Source organism: Mauremys reevesii, linkage group 14 (genome assembly GCF_016161935.1).
Source record: "Mauremys reevesii isolate NIE-2019 linkage group 14, ASM1616193v1, whole genome shotgun sequence".
NCBI lineage: Eukaryota > Metazoa > Chordata > Testudines > Geoemydidae > Mauremys > Mauremys reevesii.
In genome coordinates this window covers 2,502,939-2,525,792 of record NC_052636.1, presented here as the reverse complement: position 1 = coordinate 2,525,792, position 22,854 = coordinate 2,502,939, and the positions used below count along the sequence as shown (strand labels likewise).

The following is a 22,854-nucleotide window of genomic DNA, read 5'->3' as shown; positions in this document are numbered from 1 at the left end:
CTCTTTACAAAACCCACGTTGACTCTTACCCAACAAATCGTTTTCATCTGTCTCTCTCATCGTTCTGTCGTTTACTACGGTTTTCAACCAATGCGCCTGGCACTGACGTTAGGCGGACCAGCCTCTAACTGCCAGGATCGCCTCTGGAGCCCTTTAAAACAATTGGTATGACGTTAGCTATCTCCAGTCATCTTGTACAGTGGCTGATTTCAGTGGTAGGTTACATGCTGCTGTCAGTAGTTGTGCACTTTTCACATTCAGGTTCCTTCAGCACTATTGGGTGACTACCATGGAACCCTGCTGACTTATTAATATTTAAATCATCAAGTTGTTCCAAAACCTCCTCTCTAGACACCCCACTCTGGGACATTTCCGCAGATTTGCCACCTAAAAAGAATGGTTCAGGGGTCGGAAAGTCCCTCACATCCTCTGCAGTGAAGCCTGATGCTGTCCAGGGAGATTTTGGCAAACCAGTAAAGTGCCTGAAACCACCATCACTTATTGCTAAAAGCAGCCCAGTCGCAGGGAGTAAAATGGCCATGCAGCAGCCTCGGCTTAACCAAGGCAGGAGGGGAGGGGGTTTTGGGTGGCACAGGAAGGGCAGCTTGACCCCACGTCCTTCCTGATAAGAATTGTGGTGAAGTTACTGATACATGCATTTTAGAAGAGCAGGCTGTGCCCTCAGGAATGTGTCTGACAGGGTCTCAAGGCTGCAAACTCTAGGGAAAAAAACCCACACCTGGTTAATCGAGGACCAGAAGGAAACCTCTTGCTTGACCGCTGAACCTGCTTGCTTAACAAGGTTTCTTTAAGTGACATGTAATTGTATGACTAATGTATAAATAATGGTGGGGGGGTTGAGGACTGATCTCTCTCCCTCTGGATGCATCTTTTGTTCCCCACCAGCAGACGGGCTGTGATCTGCTACCAGCAGCAGCTACTGATACATATGGTTGTTCCTATTTGATGACTTGTCCTAATTTGCTAAAACTTGACTGGGGTGACGTTATGCAGCCAGATACACTGATCAGGGATTTTTTTTGTTTCTGTAAAATATTTCACTGACTCAAGCCTCCTGCAGCACCTCGGTAGGTGACATCAGACAGAGAAACTGTTTTGCATCCGAAGAAGTGGGTATTCACCCACGAAAGCTCATGCTCCAAAACGTCTGTTTGTCTATAAGGTGCCACAGGACTCTTTGCTGCTTTTACAGATCCAGACTAACACGGCTACCCCTCTGATATCAGACAGAGAGGAGCTGGGGTGCCTGTGCCTTTAAGACCCCAGCCCTGGGAAGCCCGTGCTGAGAGGTGCTGTTGGTGGGAGGGGAAATGAAAAGCCCCTCTGCCCCCCATATTTTTGCAAACACTGGTGTCTCAGCCCATCAGGGTAACTGCTCCCCCTTCTGCCCCTGCCTGTCAGCATCTGGCAGCTCCTTCCCCCTGGGCTTAACCCCATGCTCCATTCCCCCATCACTGATTTTGCACCTCAGCCCCCTCCCAACCCTGCCTCTTTACACCCCCTCCTCAGATCCTGGCCACCCCTGTAAATAGCCATCTGCAGCAGCTGATTCCAAGTAAGGGCAGGGTGCAGGGAAGTGGCTTCAGCAGATGTTACTGAGTATGCTCAGTGCACCCTGAGTAGCCAATTCCTACAGGTAATAAAGGTAATAATTGGAGATATACCAATCTCCTAGAACTGGAAGGGACCTTGAAAGGTCATTGAGTCCAGCCCCCTGCCTTCACTAGCAGGACCAATTTTTGCCCCAGATCCCTAAGTGGCCCCCTCAAGGATTGAACTCACAGCCCTGGGTTTAGCAGGCCAATGCTCAAACCACTGAGCTATCCCTCCCCCGCCAGCAGTTTCTCACAGCGGCTCCATCACTGTCCAGGTCCCGCCCAGGCGCGTTCCCTGCCCAGGGGCAGATCCCCAGAGGCTGCGCGATGAGCTGCTCCCAGAGCCTTTGGGTGGCGTCTGGGTCCTGCCCACCCAGCGCTGGCCCCGGCAGCTGCCCTGGGGCCAGGGGCAGCAGAGCCTGGGGCTGGGTCCAGCTGGAGAAAGTCCCCACCTCGGATGGGCGCAGAAAGTGCTTCAGTGAAAGTCTGTCCCAGCCCCGCTGGGGCCGCAGCAGCAGCCCGGAGCTCAGCCCCGGCTCCCAGCACACTCTGGAGGCAGCAGTGTCTGGTACCTTACAGAGCCCGGCCACCGGGAGCTGCCCCACGGCTCTTTTCCTGCTTTGCTTCCTACCAGCCCCCCACACCCCACTGCTCTGGCCCCTTCAAGCCCAACCCAGGCTGCAGCTGCCACACTCACCGGGCCAGGGACTGTCTGAGGTGGGAACTAGCCCCATCTCTGCTCCTCCTCCTGCCCCTGCGTGTCCCAGAGCTGCTGCAGGGACTGACCCGCACCCAGGCTCTCGCTCCTATTAGCACTCGGGGGCCAATCCAGCTACGGGAGAGTGAGCGCCCCTGGGAGCAGGGAAGTGACCACGTCTCCCTGCCAGAGGGAGGGGGAAGAAAGGGAAAGAGGAGAGAGAGCCTGAAAGGGGATAAGGAGAACTAAGGGGGGAAAGCAGCGCCGAGCTCTTTTCTCCTGCATCACCCCTGAGCAGATTGCTCCTGAGCTCTGGGTAAATAGCCCCCAGTGTGTCCCAGATCCCCCTGCTCCCAAGGCAATGCACATAGGGGGCTCCTGCCTGCCAGGCGTGATTACAAGGAGCTGTAGGTGTCACCCTCATGCCAGGATTGGAGAAAGACAGCAAAGCTTGGGAACACGCGGCTGCATTTCCAGTCCAGTGTGACAACCCCGGCTCCAGGAGGGGTTTGTTCTCTGCACAGAACGGGGCGGCAACAGGTCTGTGTCAGTGTTTGTTGCTGCACGTTCCTTAACTTAGAACAGTGTGAAATGAAGAAAATGGAGAGTGAATTAAAGGGAAATACACAAAGAAAAGTTCCAGCCCCCGTTGCTTATTGAAAGAAATGACTCAATTTCCCAGTTACTTGTTTTATTAACATGAACAAATAATCCCAAGAGTGCACGTCACTAAGGCTAAATGACTCTAGACACCACTCAGCTAAGGGTTAAACAACACAGTGATAAAGTTCAGGTCAAATCAGGAAATCAATGAGTTAACAAGGATATTGCGCTGGAATCAAGTCGTCAGTTTAGTCAAACCATCAGATTAATACAGCAGAAAACCAACCCTTATAAACCCTAAAAGAGCATCCACGAAGGCAGGTGCATAGTTAGTGATGCCGAAACCTCAATCAGAGATTTTTACCCAGGCCGTGCAACTCTAATTGTCTTTACCCCAAGATCACTAACTTGAGCAGCCAACGCCATATGCAGCCCTAGTGGATGTCAGGCACAGGTAGTTTTTGCCTCAGGGTAGCTTGTTGGGATCAAACCTCTCCCCCACCTGGAGCTGATGAACATTCCTGGCTGGAGGGACACACACTCCTGTGACTCAGAAGGAAAGGAGTTGATAGAAAAGATCACAGGACTGACCCCAAAGAAGGTGAGCTGCAAAAGGCAGAAGCAGGCAACTCATCTGGGGGAGCTGAGAGACCACGTGAAGATGGTGCACAGATCACTACATTAAAAAAAAAAAAAATCAAATCTTTGGCCAGCCCTAGTCAAGGGATTTATTACAGTTCTTTCTCATGTGGATTTTCTGATGTTTAATAAGGGTCGAGCTTTGATTGAAGCTTTTCCCACACTCAGAGCACCCATAAGGTTTCTCACCCGTGTGGATTCTCTGATGTGTGGTGAGGGCTGAGCTATCACTGAAGCGTTTCCCGCACTCGGAGCACGTGTAGGGTTTCTCTCCGGTGTGGATTCTCCGGTGTATGATAAGGTGTGAGCGCTGACTAAAGCTTTTCCCGCACTCGGAGCACGTGTAGGGCATTTCTCCCGTGTGGATTCGCTGATGTCTAATAAGGGTTGAGCTCAGATTGAAGCGTTTCCCGCACTCGGGACATCCATATGGTTTATCTCCCGTGTGGATTCTCTGATGTGTGATCAGGGCTGAGCTGTCATTGAAGCTTTTCCCGCACTCGGAGCACGCGTAGGGCGTTTCTCCCGTGTGGATTCGCTGATGTCTGATAAGGTTTGAGCTTTGATTGAAGCTTTTCCCGCACTCGGAGCACGTATAAGGCGTCTCCCCAGTGTGGATTCTCTGATGTGTGATCAAGGCAGAACTCTGATTGAAGCTTTTCCCGCACTCAGAGCATGCATAGAGCGTCTCTCCCGTGTGGATTCTACGATGTCTGATGAGGTGTGAGCTCCGATTGAAGCGTTTCCCGCACTCGGAGCATCCATAAGGTTTCTCACCGGTGTGGATTCTCCTGTGCCTGATAACATGGGAGCTCCAATTGAAGCATTTCCCGCACTCAGAGCATCCATACGGTTTTTCACCCGTGTGGACTCTCCAATGCGTGATAAGAGAAGAGCTCCGATTGAAGCTTTTCCCGCACTCAGAGCACATGAAAGGTCTCTCTCCACTGTGGATTTTCTGATGTGTGAGAAGGTCAGAGGTCCCACTGAAGCTTTTCCCACACTCATGGCATGTGTAGCGTGTCTCTTCCAAGGTGATTCTCTCATTTCCAGTAAGGTCTGAGTGGCTACTGAAGTTTTCCTCTGGCCTCCGCTGAGTCTCACAGACTTTTGCTTTTTCTGGGAGTGCACAACTCCCGGAAACATTCCCTTTGGATCTTCCTGATAACGTTCCATGTGGTTCTACTTGCTGAGCATTTTCCTGTTGGGGTTTCTCCTCCTCATTCTCACTCACCATCCCAACACCTGATGGGAGACAGAGAGAATCCAGACATAGATCACTACTTGCACCGGAAAGAGAGGAAATCTCAGACAGAGGAACAGAAAAAGGGATGAACAAGGCAAAATATGTGTGGGAGAGATCAAACCTATCAGGAGCTGATTTTCCCCAAACCCTTCCCCAGAGGAGAGAGGAAGGGATCGGTTCTGAGTCCACATCTCACCAGAACACTCAGGGGAAAGCGAAATTGGGGAGGGACCTGCTGCCAGTTGTCAGTCAGGATAGGAGGGAAGCCATGAGTGACATCTGCCATAATGATTTCACATCTGCAGGGAACAATCCTGAGCTTGGAGAGCTCACGGGGTCTTTGTAGGGCATCCCAAATGTTTCCTACATTCCCACACAGTTGTTGAGTTGGTTTAACCAAGTCCTCACCTGTGCAGGCAGCTCTTGGGAGCACTTCTTTCTCAGAGCCCTGGAGGTCCGGGACCCACGGCTCTTCCCCTCGGTCCAGCAGCGAGATCACATCTAGTTTGGAAATTGGAAACCCTACTCCAGGCAAAGAAAAGAAGGGAGGTCAGTGGAATTTGTGGGATACTTGTCACAAAGAATATTCCATGGTTGTAATCCCTGCTCATTTTTAAGCAGTAACATCCCAAGGCCAGCTTCCTTGGCTCCAAGTGGCAGGAGAGTAATTATTATTATAAATCATATTCATTACCTTAGTGCCTCAGGGCCAACTAACAATGGGTCCCCATTGTGCTAGGACAAGTACAAACAGAGAATAGTAGATGGCCCAGGCCCTGAAGAATTTACAGTCTAAATCGACAGGACCAGACACAGAGTGGGGGAAGGGGTAGTACCCACTGTTAGAGCAGAGATAGTCAGGCCTGCCTGTAAAGCCGATGCTCTAAGAACTTAGGTGTATTTTATCACTTAGCTAGTTACAGGGGTATAAAAACAAAGAATCAAAATCACAGTCCGCCTGGCTATGGGCCTTCTCTCCCCCATGAGCCTGACCATGGTCTCATCATGTGCGTCCCTCCTCTGTTCCTGTAATGCTTTAAGCGACTCCGCAATTGTTTGCCTCCACGCATTCAACTGGGCCTTATCAGTGCTGCTGCTAATAACCTACCTTAACTGACTAGTTTTGTTAGAGTTGATATGGCAACCCCCATTTTTTCATGTTCTCTGTGTGTGTATCTATCTTCCTACTGTATTTTCCCACTGCATGCATCTGATGAAGTGGGTTTTAGCCCACGAAAGCTTCTGCCCAAATACAGGGGTTCTCAAACTGGGGGTCGGGACCCCTCAGGGGGTTGTGAGGTTATTACCTGGGGGGAGCCACAAGCTGTCAGCCTCCAACCCAACCCCTGCTTTGCCTCCAGCATTTATAATGGTGTTAAATATATAAACAAGTGTTTTTAATGTGTAAGGGGGGTCGCACTCAGAGGCTTGCTGTGTGAAACGGGTCACCAGTACAAACGTCTGAGAACCCCTCCCCAAATACATTTGTTAGTCTCTAAGGTGCCACAAGTACTCCTCGTTCTTTTTTATCATACATATACTAACCAATAGAAAACGGACACCTTACGGGGAGGAAATACAAATAAGGACCTCTTCAATATGCATTGGACATGGCAGCGTCAGCTTAACCTACTAAACAAGTAACTTCCCAGGGGCAGCAGAGGGTAGAGAGATGTAGACCTTGGGAGGGGCCAGAATGACGGCCACCGGGGAAGACGAGGACAATGACGGTGATGAGAAAGAGAACGGTTAAGTCTGTAAGATAATGGTTAAGAAGGTTAAGAAAGATAAGGGTGTAAGTATGGTCTTCCAAATGTACTTTCTGTATTAACTCCATCTGCCTTGTTGAGTTTCAGTTTGGTAAATTATTAAAATTTGCTAAATTATTAACAAATCATTTACTTGTATGAATATATAGAGAGAGAGAGAGTTCCCGAGGTGTGAGAGTTCCACCTGTGCACATCGGGGTTCCCAAATTATATGATAATTTTACAGTAATCTGCAATCACATCCACCAACTCCTTTAGCACCCTCGGATGCAGCGCATCCGGCCCCATGGACTGGTGCTCGTCCAGCTTTTCTAAATAGTCCCGAACCATTTCTTTCTCCACGGAGGGCTGGTCACCTCCTCCCCATGCTGTGCTGCCCAGTGCAGCAGTCTGGGAGCTGACCTTGTTTGTGAAGACAGAGGCAAAAAAAGCATTGAGTACATTAGCTTTTTCCACATCCTCTGTCACTAGGTTGCTTCCCTCATTCAGTAAGGGGCCCACACTTTCCTTGACCACCTTCTTGTTGCTAACACACCTGAACAAACCTTTCTTGTTACACTGATTAAGCCTCAGCTGGACTACTGTGTCCAGTTCTGGGCACCACATTTCAGGAAATGTGGAGAAATTGGAGAAAGTCCAGAGAAGAACAACAAAAATGATGAAAGGTCTAGAAAACAAGACCTATGAGGGAAGATTGAAAAAATTGTCTTTGTTTAGCCTGTAGAAGAGAAGACTGAGAGGGGACCTGATCACAGCTTTCAAGTAGATAAAAGGTTATTAGAAGGAGGACGGAGAAAAATTGTTCTTCTTAACCTCTGAGGACAGGACAAAAAGCAATGGGCTTAAATTGGAGCAGGGATGGTTTAGGAATTAGGAAAAAGACTTCCTAACAGAGTGGCTAAGCACTGGAATAAATTGCCTGGGGAGGTTGTGGAATCTCCGTCACTGGGGATTTTTAAGAGCAGGCTGGACAAACCCCTCTCAGGGATGGTCCAGATAATACTGAGTCCTGCCTTGAGTGCAGGGGACCGGACTAGCTACCTCTCGAGGTCCCTTCCAGTTCTGTGATTCTATAAAGCAAAGACCAGAGAAGAGCAGAATCAAAGGAGTCACTCTGGGGATTCTCCCTGTCACTGTCCCCAAGGCAGCTCTCTCAGGTTTACAAAGCTGTTGGATGCTCCAGCCTTTATCCAGTCTCTCCTGGCAGTGCCCCTTTCATGGGCTGGGCCTAGTTTTAGCTTTTGACAAGCGTGACCCCGGGGGCTCTGAGACGGGGCCTCCTTGCCTCAGCACATCTTGTTTCTTTCTGTGGCTCCCCAGAGAGTCCAAGTGAGTAGATACTCCTGATAGAGACTGTGAACATAAGAGCGGCCCACTGCCTCAGAGCAATGGTCCATCTAGCTCAGCGGCCAGTGCCAGGGGCCCCAGAGGGAACGAACAGAACAGGGAACCATCAAGTGATCCATCCCCTGTCGCCCATTCCCAGCTTCTGGCAAACAGAGGCCAGAGACACCATCCCTGCCCAGCCTGCCTGTGACACTGGCAGATGAGGTGTTAGCTCTTGCAAAAGCTCCCAAGTCTTAACTGAACAGGGACAAACGCACGGCTGGAATCAGTCTGACTCACCTGCATTAGTATTGTTAAAACAGGTATTAGAATTATAACAATGTGTTTAGAATCAAGTATCAGAGGGGTAGCCGTGTTAGTCTGGTTCTGTAGAAGCAGCAAAGAATCCTGTGGCACCTTATAGACTAACAGACGTTTTGCAGCATGAGCTTTCGTGGGTGAATACCCACTTCTTCGGATGCAAGTAGTTTAAATGTGTTTAGACTTTACTGAATGCTTGTGAGTTGCTGCCTGGGTTAATATCTGACTAGTTGCATTGTGAGCCTCTGTGGCTCTGTAAATCACCAGACAGGAGACAGACTTTACCTAGGTGAAGTGCTGATTGACAGCCGAACGCATTACACCCTGCCTGGCAGGAAAGGTCCATCAACACCAGATAGACTCTTATGGGATGTTAAATAAGACAAATGACTGTTGTTGTGCTCTTGACTTCCCATAGCTGAGTTCCCAGCAGCTCAGAGCACATGGCAGGAAGGGATTCAAAACCCCATACGGAAGGAATTTATTATCTGTCTGCTGCTTGGACTTTGGGGGGCAAAGTTTCAAAGGGGGAGCAGGCTGAAACTTGCACTCGAGACCCAGTAAACTCTGAAGGGGACTGAGATGCTCCCAGAAGTAAGAGGGGCCCATATCCTGATGGGAGCTGTCCACATTTACTCCCCCCCGCCACCCCTGGGGCAGGGGCCAATGGGACTCTCAGAGCTGCACCCCAGAAGGCCTGAGGCCCAGCGGTTTGGCACCAGTTTGAGGGGCTGGATGGCCTCTCCCTGGGGGTTGCCAGCAGCCTGGCACATGGAGTAGACACGGGGTGGCCTGGGGAGCAGGAAGCGGGGCAGCGTCCCAGACAGCACAGCGAGAAGGGAAATGGAGAGGGGATGAGGGGCACCGCAGTGAACTCAGCACCCGCCCTGAAGGCCATTGGCAGAAAGTCGCCCTCTCCCTGGCCTAGGGGGGTCAGACAGTGACACAGAGATCCCTTGGCAAAGGGTCACTTGGGATTTGCCAGCAGCTCTCCCCTGAGACCTGACAAACCCACCACACCAAACACATCGCTTGGAGGAGGGTCCTGCGAGGTGTCTACAGAAAGCTCATCACTGGTCAAGACTCAGTGACTGAGAGATCAGCGTATGGGTCACATGTACGGAACAAGGCATTGACATTGAACATCTACTTTATGGACTTGGAATGGAAAATCAATCACCCAGAGGTAACGGGCCCCGGGATTGGCCCATCCACCTAAGAGGGAGTCGTCACTTCTCACTCATCAGCTGGCACGAATCTGCCAGCAACTACGTAAAGAGAACACTGGACAGGGACAATTCCTGGCTCTTACCCCAGGTCACCCAGCAGGCCTGTGGAAGTCATTGCACTTCTCTGTGCCTCCGATTGCAAACTTGTGTGAGACCCACAACTGCCTATAGCGCTGCTAACTCCTCCTGCCAACATTGCTCTGGGAAAAAGCTAGGAAATTCACTTCCAAAAAATGATAATTCAGGACTTAAGGTTGCCCAGAGCTGTCTGGTGCCCCTCCAGAAGAGAGATCAGCAAAAGCAGAGATAAGGGACACACCAATGTAATCCTAATTCTGACCCACGTCAGCAATGACCCTTTCTTTACTCCAACAACACACCTATGTGCCCCCGGCCATTTGAGATGGTGCCTATCAGTAAAGTACTAGGGAAAACGACAACCATGGCACAGAATCAAGAACCTTACCTTTGCTAAGGCAGAACGTGGTTTTAGGTGAGCTGCGCTGTACAGGAGCTACCGACACCCGTTCTACACTCAGATACTGGGCCTGCTCCCCAGAAACAGCCGCACACTTGGTCAATTGAACAGCCCTTCACCCCTTTATACAACTCTTTCATCCTTACTCACAGAAGTTCCAGTTAACAGTCTCCATTCACTCACCCATCGTGAAGCACACAGACTGCTCTCACATCCCATCTCACTGCTGACCATCCCCACGGCAAACAGTCCCGTTTCCTCCTGACAACATGCACCGCTCAGTGCAGAAACGAGACAGACTGGAAGCTCCAGGTACACAGGCACCTCTCTCCTTTCATCGCACAATGGGGGACTCAGACCCAGATCTTCTCATATCACAATCACACCTTGTCATAAACATACAGCTAAGAGTAGCATAAAATCCCTCCTTTGCCTGTGAGGAGTTAAGAAGCTCAAATAACCTGGTTGGCACCTGACCAAGAGGACCAATAAGAAGAAAAGATTCTTTCAAAAAACCTACCAGAAATGAGTATCTAAGATTACAAAAATTTTAAGTAAAGGGAAGGAAACGTGTTAGATTATCTTTTGTTTTAGCTTGTGAATTTTCCCGTTGCTAAGGGGTAATTTAATTCCTGTTTTGTAACAGGAAAGCAGAGTCAGAGGGGAATCCTCTGTTTTAAATCTTTTTATTTATCCTGTAAAGTTACCTTCCACCCTGATTTTGCAAGTGTGATTCTTTTACTTTTTTTTTTTTTAAATAAAATTCTTCTTTTAAGAACCTGATTGATTTTCACTGTCCTAAAACTCCAGGGGTTTGGTCTGTGCTCACTTTGTAACCAATTGGTTGGTATATTATTCTCAAGCCTCCCCAGGAAAGGGGGTGATGGGGCTTGGGGAAATATTTTGGGGAAACAGGAACTCCAAGTGGCCCTTTTTCCTGGATTTTTATCTAAATCACTTGGCGGTGGCAGCAATACCATCCAAGGACAAGAAAAGGATTTGCGCCTTGGGGAAGATTTAACCTAAGCTGGTAGAAATAAGCTTAGGGGGGTCTTTTATGCGGGTAAAGCTCTTGAGCTTAGCCCACCATCATCCTAGTGGCCAGGCTGCGTTGAACTGGACCAAAGACCATTTGGGGAGGTCATTCCACTGGGAGGAAATGGGCAAGGACATTTCTACCCAAGTCCACTCTTGTCAGGTGTGCCAAAGAATGGGAAAACCCCAAGACCAGGTCAAAATCCCTCTCCAGCCACTCCCCATAATTGAGGTTCCATTTCAGCAAGCAGCTGTGCATATTCTGGGTCCTTTTCTGAAAAAGACCCCCAGAGGAAAGCAGTACCTACTGACTTTCGTGGATTTTGCCACGTGATGGCCGGAAGCAGTAGCTCTAAGCAACACCAGGGCTAAAAGAGTGTGCGAGGCATTAACAGACATTTTTGCCAGGGTAGGTTGGCCCTCCGACATCCTTACAGATTCAGAAACTAATTTCCTGGCAAGGACCACGAAAAGCCTTTGGAAAGCTCATGGGGTGAACGACCTGGCTGCCAACCCTTAGCACCATCAAACAAATGGCCTGGTGGAGAAGTTTAATAAAATTCGTAAATGAGCACTCCAATGATTGGGACCTAGTGTTGCAGCAGTTGCTCTTTGCCTACAGGGCTGTGCCACATCCCAGTTTAGGGTTTTCATCATTTGAATTTGTGTATGGCCATGAGGTTAAGGGGCATTTACAGTTGGTAAAGCAGCAATGGGAGGGGTTTATGCCTTCTCCAGGAACTAACATTCTGGACTTTGTAAATAACCTACAAAACACCCTCTGAAACCCTTTATCCCTTGCTAGAGAAAACCTAAAAGATGCTCAGGAAGAGCAAAAGGCCTGGCATGATAAACATGCCAGAGAGCGTTCCTTCAAAGCAGGGGACCAGGTCATGGTCTTGCAGGCACTCCAGGCCCATAAGATGGAAGCATTGTGGGATGGGCCATTTATTGTCCAAGAGCGCCTGGGAGCTGTTAACTATCTCCTAGCATCCCCCACCTCAACCCTAAAGCCTGAAGTGTACCATGTTAATTCTCTAAAGCCCTTTTATTCCAGAGAATTCAAGGTTTTCCAGTTTACAGCCCAGGGAGGAGATGACACTGAGTGGCCTGAAGGTGTCTACTATCAAGGAAAAAGTGACGCAGGCCTGGAAGAGGTGAACCTCTCCATGACCCTCGGACGTATTCAGCAACAGCAGATCAAGGAGCTGTGCACTAGCTTTGCGCCGATGTTCTCAGCCAGCCCAGGACGGACCAAACAGGAATACCACACATTTGACATAAGTAATGCTCGCTCAATTAGAGCCTAACCTTACCGGGTGTCTCCTCAAGCCAAAACTGCTATAGAACGGGAGACCCAGGACATGTGACAGATGGGGGTAATCCCCCGCCTCTAAAAATGCATGGGCATCTCCAGAGGTTCTAGTTCCCAAACCAGATGGGGAGATACATTTTTGCATGGACTACTGTAAGTTAAATGCTGTGACTCAACCAGACAACTATCCAATGCCACGCACAGATGAGCTATTGGAGAAACTGGGATGTGCCCAGTTCATCTCCACCTTAGACTTAACCAATGGGTTCTGGCAGGTACCACTAGATGAATCCGCCAAGGAAAGGTCAGCCTTCATCGCCCATGTAGGGCTGTATGAATTTAACGTGCTCCCTTTCGGGCTGCGAAATGCACACGCCACCTTCCAGAAACTTGTAAAGTCTCCTAGTGGGATTGGGAGAATCTGCAGTCGCCTACCTTGATGATGTGGCCTTCTTTTCTGATTCATGGGCAGAACACCTGGAGCATCTACAAGGCAGGACTAACTGTTAAGGCTAAAAAGTGTCAAATAGGCCTAAACAGATTGACTTACCTTGGACACCAGGTTGGTCAAGGAACTATCATCCCCCTACAGGCCAAAGTGAATGCTATGCAAAAGTGGCCTGTCCCAAAATCAAACAGGTCCAAATCCTTCTTAGGCTTGGCCGGATATTACCAAGGCTCCATCTCTCCAAGGACCAGGACCCTAGTGCAAAATTATAGACATTCCCCAGAAATCTGAAAGGCCACGTCATCACTGATAGAATGTTATTGATCCATTGACTTCTGGGAATTACCAATAAAAAGGAACAACCCAGTGAAGGTGATACCCTGAGGGAATCCGACGAAGTGGGTATTCACCCACGAAAGCTCATGCTCCAAAACGTCCGTTAGTCTATAAGGTGCCACAGGATTCTTTGCTGCTTTTACAGATCCAGATTAACACGGCTCCCCCGCTGGTACTTGACACCCTGAGGGAAAAATCTCATGTGTCTGTACAAATCAGTGTAGTCTCATCTGGGACTTTATACACTAACATGCCTAATCCGTAGCCCTATGGCGATTGCCTGTTGTCACTACAGGGGAGAATTAAGGTTGGTGCCTTAGCTGTGAATTTCCATCCCCTGGCATATTGCGATTGCTGTTTGGTAGGCTTGGCTGAATCCGTTATGTCTATTTTTTATTAATAATTTCAACAGCTGATATCAATGTCTATTTTTTAGCCCTTTCTCCAACTTCAGTGTTCAGAGCTGTGGGCAGTTATGGGCGGGGTCAGACAATAATTATGTAATTAAATGTTGAGATTCCAAAAAGCTAGATCTTTAGAACGGTTCAAACACAAATTGTCAATGTCGCACACAAAATCTACTGTGTAAATACCTGTAAATCAAACACAACTTACTCAAGCAGCATTTTTGCCATTTTGCCTATAAATTTTTTTCGTGTGTGTGTGTGTGTGTGTGTGTGTTTGCATTACTATAACGGCTTCAAAAGGGAGCTAGATAGATCCTTGGAAGATCGGACCATCAGTGGCTATTAGCCAGGCTGGGCAGGGATGGTGTCTCTAGCCTGTTTGCCAGAAGCTGGGAATGGACAAGAGGGGATGGATCACTTGATGGTTCCCTGTTCTGTTCATTCCCTTTGGGGCACCTGGCACTGGCCACTGTCAGAGGACAGGGTACTGGGCTTGCTGGATCTTTGGCCTGACGCAGTATGGCCGTTCTCATGCATGTGCAGTGAAATCAACATTTACTACAATTTATTAACAAAAATCCAATCCTTTCAAGTGTACTTTTTAGTAATAAAGGACTTTAATTCTTTCCTTAATGCACTGTAGTGCTTGCTTTGAGGATAATTACACCCTCCTTGCGATGTATTTTACTCTCAGTACCATAACCCCATCGTGACGTAGCTCCTGTCTGGGAGCTCTGCTGAGGCCAGTGGCATTATGATCAGAAGGTGACACTCTGACACATGAGCAGACACACACGGGGGAGGGTGGAGGATGAGGTAACATGGAGGCTACCAGGGTTGAACATGGCCCTACAGAGTGTGAGGAGCAAACTCCCTCTCAGCCTCTCCTCTCCCACCTCCCAGCGTCAGTAACTCTGATCAATCCTTCCCTGAAAGCTAAATACCCCAATATGTGAGACAGTATCAGCAAGACCAGAGTCAGCAGATGCTTTAGTGGCTGCAGAGCCAACCCCCTCGCCTAGCTGAGGGGAGTGAAGATCTGCAGTAAACGCAGGGCTGAGGCTGGGGGAGGGGGACACAGCTAATGGGGGACTGGGAACCAAGAGGCCAGAGCCCGTGAAGGGCTGGGAGCAGAAGTCCTCAGCACTGCGTAGAGGAACTTCTGTTTATTTTCCCCATTTACCATCCTGCCATGTATTTAGAAACTTTTCATTCCCATTTAAACACACTGGAGCTAAGCTGTGTTGATACATTTCCATTTGAAATGGTACAGTTTTAATTAGGTGCTTAATCAGATGCTTTTGCACCAGAAAGCAAGCAGTGATTGACAGGCATTCATTAATTCACTTGACTGGTTGCTGTGCATCAATTAAAAAAAACCTACAGATGCTGTGAGCCGGTGTAAAAATATCAGGCATTAAGAAATGGAAAGTAGCCGTCGGTTCATCTCTCATGTGCTTATCTCATCATTTTAATTACATAGTTTGAAGGGACTGAACAGTAACACCAGGTTGTTTTATCAGCATCAGAGTCTGTTTGTATAACTGGCTGCAAGATTTCATTGGACACTGTGAACCAGCCGTCTTAGCCTTTGACTTTGAGATGACTAAATACAACCCAGCGCACGACTCCTGACAGACTGCAAGGCCTGGCCAGTGACATGCTCCCTAGAGAGCAAACACTGGACGAGCCCTTTCGCCCTAAAACGCGCTTGTGGCTCTTTGACATTGCTTTATCCGCCCCACCAGAACATGCTACGGGGACCAGATCAGTACAAGTACCAGCGGGGGAGCCGTGTCAGTCTGGAGCTGTAAAAGCACCAAAGAGTCCTGTGGCACCTTACAGACTAACAGACGTTTTGGAGCATGAGCTTTCGTGGGTGAATCCCCACTGCGTCAGATGCATTTTACAGGTCATTACAGCAGAGCTTCACTAGGTACAGTTCTACCAGCTCTGAGCCAACATTCAAATGGCTCTGTTTGTTTGGTCTTTCATTCAGCTTTGCAATGATTAGATCCCATTTAAAAACTGGAACTGAAATAACCGAAGCAAGTTAAGAAGAGAGCGACATCAGGCACAGGTGGTGGTGGGGGGGAAAAACAATAAAGGGAAAGAACTGACTATGCAAAGAGGAACATCCCGAACGATCAGCGCCCCAGACCCCTGTGAACTGAATCCACCCCAGCCAGGCACATCAAGCTGGGCCCCTGAAAAATCGCCCAGCCCGTCTGGCAGTGAATGCTGCGTGTTCCAGGCAGAGCTACGGTGTGTGCGTCTGCTCTGCTGACGTCCTGCTTTGGTACCGTGAGGTCACTGTCCCCCCGACCACCACAAGCCTTCAAACTGGGACATGGTGCACCAGTGCCAATCAGAGCGCACTAGTGTAAATTCTGTCTGTACGAAGGGCTTGCACCAGTGCCTGAAACACCAGGGTGGCAGAGACCTTCAGTGCCCAAAACAGCCCTAGAACTGGGCTCTATTTCTAGCTCGGTCACGGACAGCCTGGGAGACCTCGGGCACGTCAATGTTTCTCCTCCCCACTTCTGTCTCTTTACCCAGCTACCACTCACTGGGGTCTCCTCTCTCCAGAGCTGCTCACCACTCAGATCCGTGTGGGTGTCCCCAGAGCTAAGGCAGGTCAGCTCGGGAACAGTCTTACAAGGGGGGCTGGGGAGTCTCTTTCCTGGAAGAGATAATCTACAGATACTGGGTCCTGCCTCGGCAGGGAGAGCTGGACTTGATGACAGCTTGAGGCCCTACATGTCTAGGCTGCCCTACAATAGATACGTATGAAAACAAAACGTACAGAATAAAACCCACCACAACACAATGTCAGGCAATTCAGAGGGAAAAAAAAAAAAAAACCCACACTCCACAGCATAAAATGACAATACAAAGGAAAAGAAAGCAACACAATTCTAACTAACACACCCTAGGACAAAAGCACACAATGGAAAATAGCTCAACTCAAACCAACACAGCACAGGTACCAAACACGCTGAGGCAAAACAATGCACAACATGGTGCGATCACAGTTCCAAACGGCACCATGCGAAACAGCTCAGCGTCAAACACAACACAGCACAAAAGAGAATTATTTCAGTGTAGGCCTGGAAGGGATCTGGAGAAGGCGTCTATTGAAGCTTCGTGATGAGGCAGGACCAAGTATCCCTAGACATTCCCAGACTGGCGTATCTCTAACCTGGTCTTAAAAACCTCCAATGAAGGAAATTCCACAGCCTCCCTTGGAAGCCAATGCAAGGCAAACACAGGCCAAAACAACGCTGCACACACACACGCTGGGCTTGGGTTAAGGGGAGAGGCAAGAATTCAAACAATCTGGGTTCAGTTCCCAGTTTTGCCCCAAATTCTCCATGCAAACTTGTTAGACACCAGCGGCTGGCCCGTGCCCACTGACTTGGGCTCACACGGCTCAGGCTGTGGGGCTGTTTAATTGTGGTGTCCATGTTCCAGCTGGGGCTGCAGCCCAAGGTCTGGCACCCTCCCACCTCGCAGGGTCCGACAGCCTGGCCCCAGCCCGAGCCCAGACACCTACACTGCAATTGAACAGCCCCTTGGCCTGAGCCCGTGAGCCTGAGTCACCTGGCATGGGCCAGCTGGGGGGTTTTAGTGGCAGGGTAGAGATACCCTTAGTGTCTGTGCAGCACCTGTCACAATGGGGACCCTGATCTTGGTCAGTGTCTGTGCAGAGCTCTGCGCAACAGGGGCCTGACCTCAGTTGGGGACTCTGCAACTCCCGGCATTACAGGATCACGGATTTTGTTTGAGGACCCTGCAACATCTGGCAAAATGTGGGGGCAGGATCTCTGTCAGGGTCTGTGCAGCGCCCAGTAGAGTATTGGGGTGTGATCTGGGTAGGGGTCAGTGCGGGGCCAGGCCCGACGGGGACACAGATCTCAGTCGAGGTCTCTGAAGTGCCCAGCACAATGGAGCCAGCAATCTGGGCCGCAGCCGTGCGCTGCCTGGCACAAGGGAGGCCGTGATCTCGGTCCAGGTCTCAGTTTTGCCTGGCACAACAGTGGGGTCTGATCTCGCTTGGGGTCTCTGCGGGGCCTGACACAATGGGAGCCTGATTTCACCTGGTGTTGATGCAGGGCCTGGCACAACGAGTGCCCCCAAACTCAGTCAGGGTTTGTGCAGCGCCCAGCACACTGGGGGACCTGATCTCAGGCAAGGCCTGAGCCACTCTCAGTACGATAAGGGCCCTGACCTCAGTCACACACCTGGGGAGAAAAGAGGGAAGATTTCCAAGCATTTGAGATCAGTATTTCAGACCTGAGGGGGAAATGGGGCACACACTAAATATTTGCCAATGTAAGAGAGAAGCGCCAACATCGGGGGAGATCTTATGTCATCGTTCAACAGTTCAAGGGAAAAGGGGGGAAACTGGGGGGGTTATACAGGGATAGTCAAGCGACACCAGTATGGGATGGTTTCCCCTTCCCCCACACTCACACGGCCGGGGGAGGGGGGAGCCCTGGGTGATGTGGGTTTCACAGGGGAAAGGAGGGGGCTGGAGCCAGAAGGTCACTGGCTGCGGGGTCTGGGAAAGTGACTGGCAAGCGGGGCTGCTGGGTTGGGCAGGGGAGGGGCTGGCAGTGGGGTATGGGAATGTGACTAGCAGGTGATGAGGGGGTAGGGGCTGCTGGATTGGGGGGAGGGGAAGTAGCTGGGAGGGGAAACCTGGGGCTGGGCCATCTCCATGGGGGGGGGGGGGGACACTTGCACCTCCCTCCCCTTCCTGGCCCGTCCCAGGCCCCGTTGCCAGCAGAGAGTGGCCCCCCAGCCCAGCCCAGAGGTGTCCCTGTCTCAGGGCCCCCCCAGCCTCTGCCCAGCTCAGGAATCCCTCGGGGGAACCATTTCCCACCCGCACAAGGACAAATCCCGGCAGGTGGAAATGGGGGAAACCCCCAAACCTGAGACCTGAACTGGCCCCTGGCGAAGGGGAGAGAAAATGGGGCACAATCGGGGGACAGGAACTTCTCAGGGGTTGGGGAGGGGTCACCCTGGGCGCTGCTCGTGGCTCTCTAGTGAGAAAGGGGCGGGGCGGGGAGGGGTCCCCACGGGGCAGCGGTAAATCCGAGGGGGTCTCAGCCCCCCCCTTTCTCTCCCCGCCCTCGGGGTCACCTGCCCCCGCCATGTCCGGGCTGCACCGACACTTCCCGCCCCCCCCAGCCCCACGCAGGGACCCCAGTGGGGCCGGGCCCCTCCCCCCCGACACTGGGGCAGAGTCACCGCCCGGCCCCGGCCCCGGCCCCGCTCCGGTACCTGGAGGCGGCAGCTCTCCCGCTCTCCCCCTCTCCCCCCGCGCCGCGATCTGCGCATGCCCAGAGCTCCAACGGCACCAACCGTCTCCGGCCCCGGCCCCGGGAGAGGCTCCAACGGCCCCGCGCGCGTCCGCAGCCCGGCCCCGCCTCCCCGCCCGACGTCACTTCCGCTCCCGGGAGAGTCCGGAACTACATCTCCCAGCCTGCCCCGGGGCCGCTCCCGCCCTCTCCGGCCCAGGTACGGGCGGGTCCCGGGGTCAACCGGACCCTCCCCACGCAGAGACCCCCTCCCGGCCCCCCCGCCCGTCATCCCCTCCCCCCCGCGACCCTCCCCCCACACAGACCCCCCCGGCCCCTCATCCCCTCCCCCTGCAGAGTCCCCCGGCCCCTCCCCTCGCCTCTCATCCCCTCCTCCACAGACCCCCGCGACCCTCCCCCCACTTCTCATCCCCTCCCCCTGCAGAGTCCCCCCCGGCCCCTCCCCCTCCACAGACCCCCGCGACCCTCCCCACTTCTCATCCCTCCCCTGCAGAGTCCCCGGCCCCTCCTCCCTCCACAGACCCCCACGACCCTCCCCACTTCTCATCCTCCCCTGCAGAGACCCCCGGCCCCTTCCCCAGCACAGACCCCCGGTCCCGGCCCCTCATCCTCCCTCCGCACAGACCCCCACGACCCTCCCCGCCCCTCATCTCCTCCCGGCACAGACCCCCGGTCCTGCCCCCGATCCCCTCCCCACACAGACCCCTGCCCCTCCCCGCCTCTCATCCCCTCCCCACAGACCCCCACGACCCTCCCCTGCCTCTCATCCTCCCCCACACAGACCCCTGCCCCTCATCCTCCCCGGCACAGACCCCCGCGACCCTCCCCGCCTCTCATCCCCTCCCGCCGCAGAGACACCCCCGGCCCCTCCCCGCCGGTGCCTTCCCGCTTCTCAGGCGAACTCTCATGTCCCCGCGTCCCGCCCCCATCTGACCCGCCCCAGCCTGGGGCTGGAGCCGTGGAGCAGGAGACACCCATCGTCTCTGGGTAACACGTGACCCCTGGCAGTGGGTATTTCTGTCCCTCATCCCAGCTCTTTCCGTGCAGGCCCCGCAGTGGCCCCCTGGTTGTGAATGTGTCTGTCCCGGGCAGTAACTCACAGGACTCACCCCCACAGCCCCAGGCCCGGGGGGGCCTCAGCCGGAAGAGGCGACGAGGCCGCAACATTTAAAGGCCCTGGGGCAGCAGCTGTGGCTGGGAGTCCCGGGGCCCCTAAATCACCCAGGGGGCTCCCAGCTGCAGAGGTGGCTGGGAGCCCCTGGGGCAAACTAAGGGGCCTGAGAGTTCAGCCGCCGTGGACCCCACAGCTCCGGCGGCCAGGCTGGGGCTGGGATTTAAAGGGCTCCTCCAGCCCCCATGGTGGCAGGGAGCCTGAAGAAGCTCTTTAAATCCCAGCCCCAGCCTGGCCACCGGAGCTGCAGGCCTGGGCCGGGGCTGGGATTTAAAGGGCCCAAGGGCCGCGGCAGGGAGCCCGGAGGAACCCTTTAAATCCTGCCCACAGCTCCGGCGGCCGGGCTGGGGCCGGCATTTAAAGGGCGTGGAGCTCCACGGCGGCTGGAGGCTCGGGCCCTTTAGTTCGCCCCGGGGGCTCCCAGCCACCTCTGCAGCTGGGAGCCCCCTGGGTGATTTAGAGGCCCCGGGACTCCCAGCCACAGCTGCTGCCCCAGGGCCGTTAAATCTTGAGGCTCCGCCTCTTCTGGCTGAGGCCACACCTCTTCAGGATGAGGCCACCCCCCGGACTCCAGCCCTACCGGTAAATCCTGTGAGTTACTTTCACCCCGGCAGGCAGGACAGTCTAAGGTGGGCAAACTCCGGCCCACGGGACCCTCCTGCCAGGCCCCTGAGCTCCTGGCCGGGGAGACTCCCCCTCCCCCCACAGCCACGGGGGGTGGGGTCCTGGGAGGCCTGTCAGCAGGGGTGTGAATAGGGGTCGGGGCAGTCAGGAGCTGGGGGTTGGATGGGGTGGGGTCCGGGTGGAGCAGTTAGGGGCAGGGGGTCCTGGGAGGGGGTGATCAGGGGACAAGGAGTGTGTGTGGGGGGGGTGGTTGGATGGGTCGGGGGCTTTCAAGGGGGCAGTCAGGGGGTGGAAAGTGGGAGGGGGCGTTTAGGGGATGGGGAGGCCCAGCCTTCCCTACCCGGCCCTCTATACGCTTTCGGAACCTCAGGCCACAAAGTTTGCCCGTCCCTGGTCTAGAGCATCCGTGGGCAGGGAACGAGCCCGGGGGGCGGGAATCGTGCTGGGAAATGATTTCCTGGTCTGACGTGTCCCTGTTGCCCGAACAGGCTGCAGCGTTGGAGCCGTGTTTTCCTCCAGCTCATTCCATCCTTCCAGGCACCCGGGAAGGGAAGTGGCTGCAGTGGAGCCGGGGGAGGTAGGGATTACCGGGGAGTTGCTGGTGGGCTCCTGTGGACGGGAGAAGGGCAGTAAATACAAAGGAGGGGGGCATTTCTGAACCTCTTAGCCGCAGGCTGCTGTGAGAGATGAAGGGGAACCCACCCGTGAGGTCCAGGGAAGATCCCCCTTCCCCTCCCATCCACCTGCTGGCAGTGGGGAGGGTGTTGGGATTCCCACCAGGGAGCCTGTTCCTGGGCCCTGCTGGGGGCTCCATCCCCTGTATCAGCCTCTGGCAAGTAGGGGAGAGATGAATGTGAGGACTCTGCCCCCCTCCCGCTCTCTGCTGGGAGAAGTGAGGGTCTCTGTCTTTCTCCCCTCACCCTGATGCCTCCTGGCTGCTCTGATGGGGTGGGGTGGGGTGGGACTATGCTGACAGCTGCCTCCCACATCATTCATTCATCATTCATGCCCGTCACCCCAACCGGGGTATGGGCCGCCAACAACAGATCTCCATAGTCTTCTATCCTGGGCCATTCGCTCTAGCTGGTTCCAGGTATAGCCCATTTTTTTGCTATCAACCTGAAGGTCGCGTCGCCAGGTATTTCTTGGGCGGCCTCTTTTCCGCTTGCCTTGGGGGTTCCACTGCAGTGCCTGTCTGGTGATGTTGGTTGGCTGCTTGCGTAGTGTATGTCCTATCCAGCCCCACCTTCTCCTTCTAATTTCTTCCTCTGCTGGGAGTTGATGGGTCCTCTCCAAGAGGTGGATGTTACTGATGGTGTCTGGCCAGCGGATCTGGAGAATCCTTCTGAGGCAGCTATTAATGAAGGTCTGGATCTTCCTGGTGGTTGTTTTGGTTGTCCTCCAGGTTTCAGCTCCATACAGTAAGACTGATTTCACGTTGGAGTTGAACAGTCGAATCTTTATTGCCAAAGACAGCTCTCTGGAGCTCCAGATGTTCTTGAGCTGTAAGAAGGCTACTCTTGCCTTACCAATCCTTACTTTGATGTCTGCGTCTGTGCCACCCTGCTGGTCGATGATGCTACCTAGGTAGGTGAAGGACTGCACTTCTTCCAGGGAGCTTCCATTCAGTGTGACTGGGTCGTTGCTGATGGAATTGATCCTAAGGATCTTGGTCTTGTCCTTGTGGATGTTGAGGCCAACCTGTGATGACGTGGCTGCCACTACGTTGGTCTTCTCTTGCATCTGCTGTTTACTGTGCGAAAGGAGTGCAAGGTCGTCGGCAAAGTCCAGGTCATCAAGCTGGGTCCACAATGACCATTGGATTCCATTCCTACGCTTGTAAGTGGATGTCTTCATAATCCAATCGATGACGAGAAGAAAGAGAAGTGGTGACAACAAGCATCCTTGTCTGACTCCGTGCCTCCCACAGCTTCCATGTGATTGGCCCTCTCCCCTGTGACCGGTGGGGTTGTCACTGGGCAGCAGGTGCAGAGTGGGGGGCTCTTGCTCTTTCAGGGGCCGGTGACCTTCGAGGAGGTGGCTGTGTATTTCACCAGGGGAGAGGGGGCTCTGCTGGACCCCGCTCAGAGAGCCCTCTACAGGGATGTCATGCAGGAGAACTATGAGAACGTGACCTCGCTGGGTAAGGAGTCCCGTCCCCTCGGTTCTTAGAAGGGGAAATGAAGCGTTAAGGTTCACGACATCTCACAATCTTAGAGGGGCGACGGTGTTAGTCTGCATCTGTAAAAAGGAACAGAGTCCTATGG

General features: G+C 52.8%; 1 protein-coding gene and 1 long non-coding RNA gene across 3 annotated transcripts in view; both read right to left on the bottom strand.

The window, feature by feature from the left end:
* The window catches only part of LOC120381415, a 450,632-nt gene that overhangs the window by 193,187 nt on the left and 234,591 nt on the right, over window positions 1–22,854 (bottom strand). The window contains 1 exon segment of the mRNA XM_039499603.1: window positions 3,652–4,568. Within this exon segment, the coding sequence (XP_039355537.1) occupies window positions 3,652–4,568 (917 nt within the window).
* On the bottom strand, window positions 4,743–18,783 carry LOC120381479. 2 transcript variants are annotated; one of them, XR_005588078.1, is made up of 4 exons: window positions 18,755–18,778; window positions 17,566–17,709; window positions 5,210–5,323; window positions 4,743–4,800 (listed from the first exon to the last, which is right to left on the bottom strand). It is a non-coding gene; the product is annotated as an uncharacterized LOC120381479 (long non-coding RNA). The 2 variants fall into 2 exon arrangements; XR_005588077.1 differs by lacking the exon at window positions 17,566–17,709 and having other exon boundaries at window positions 18,755–18,783.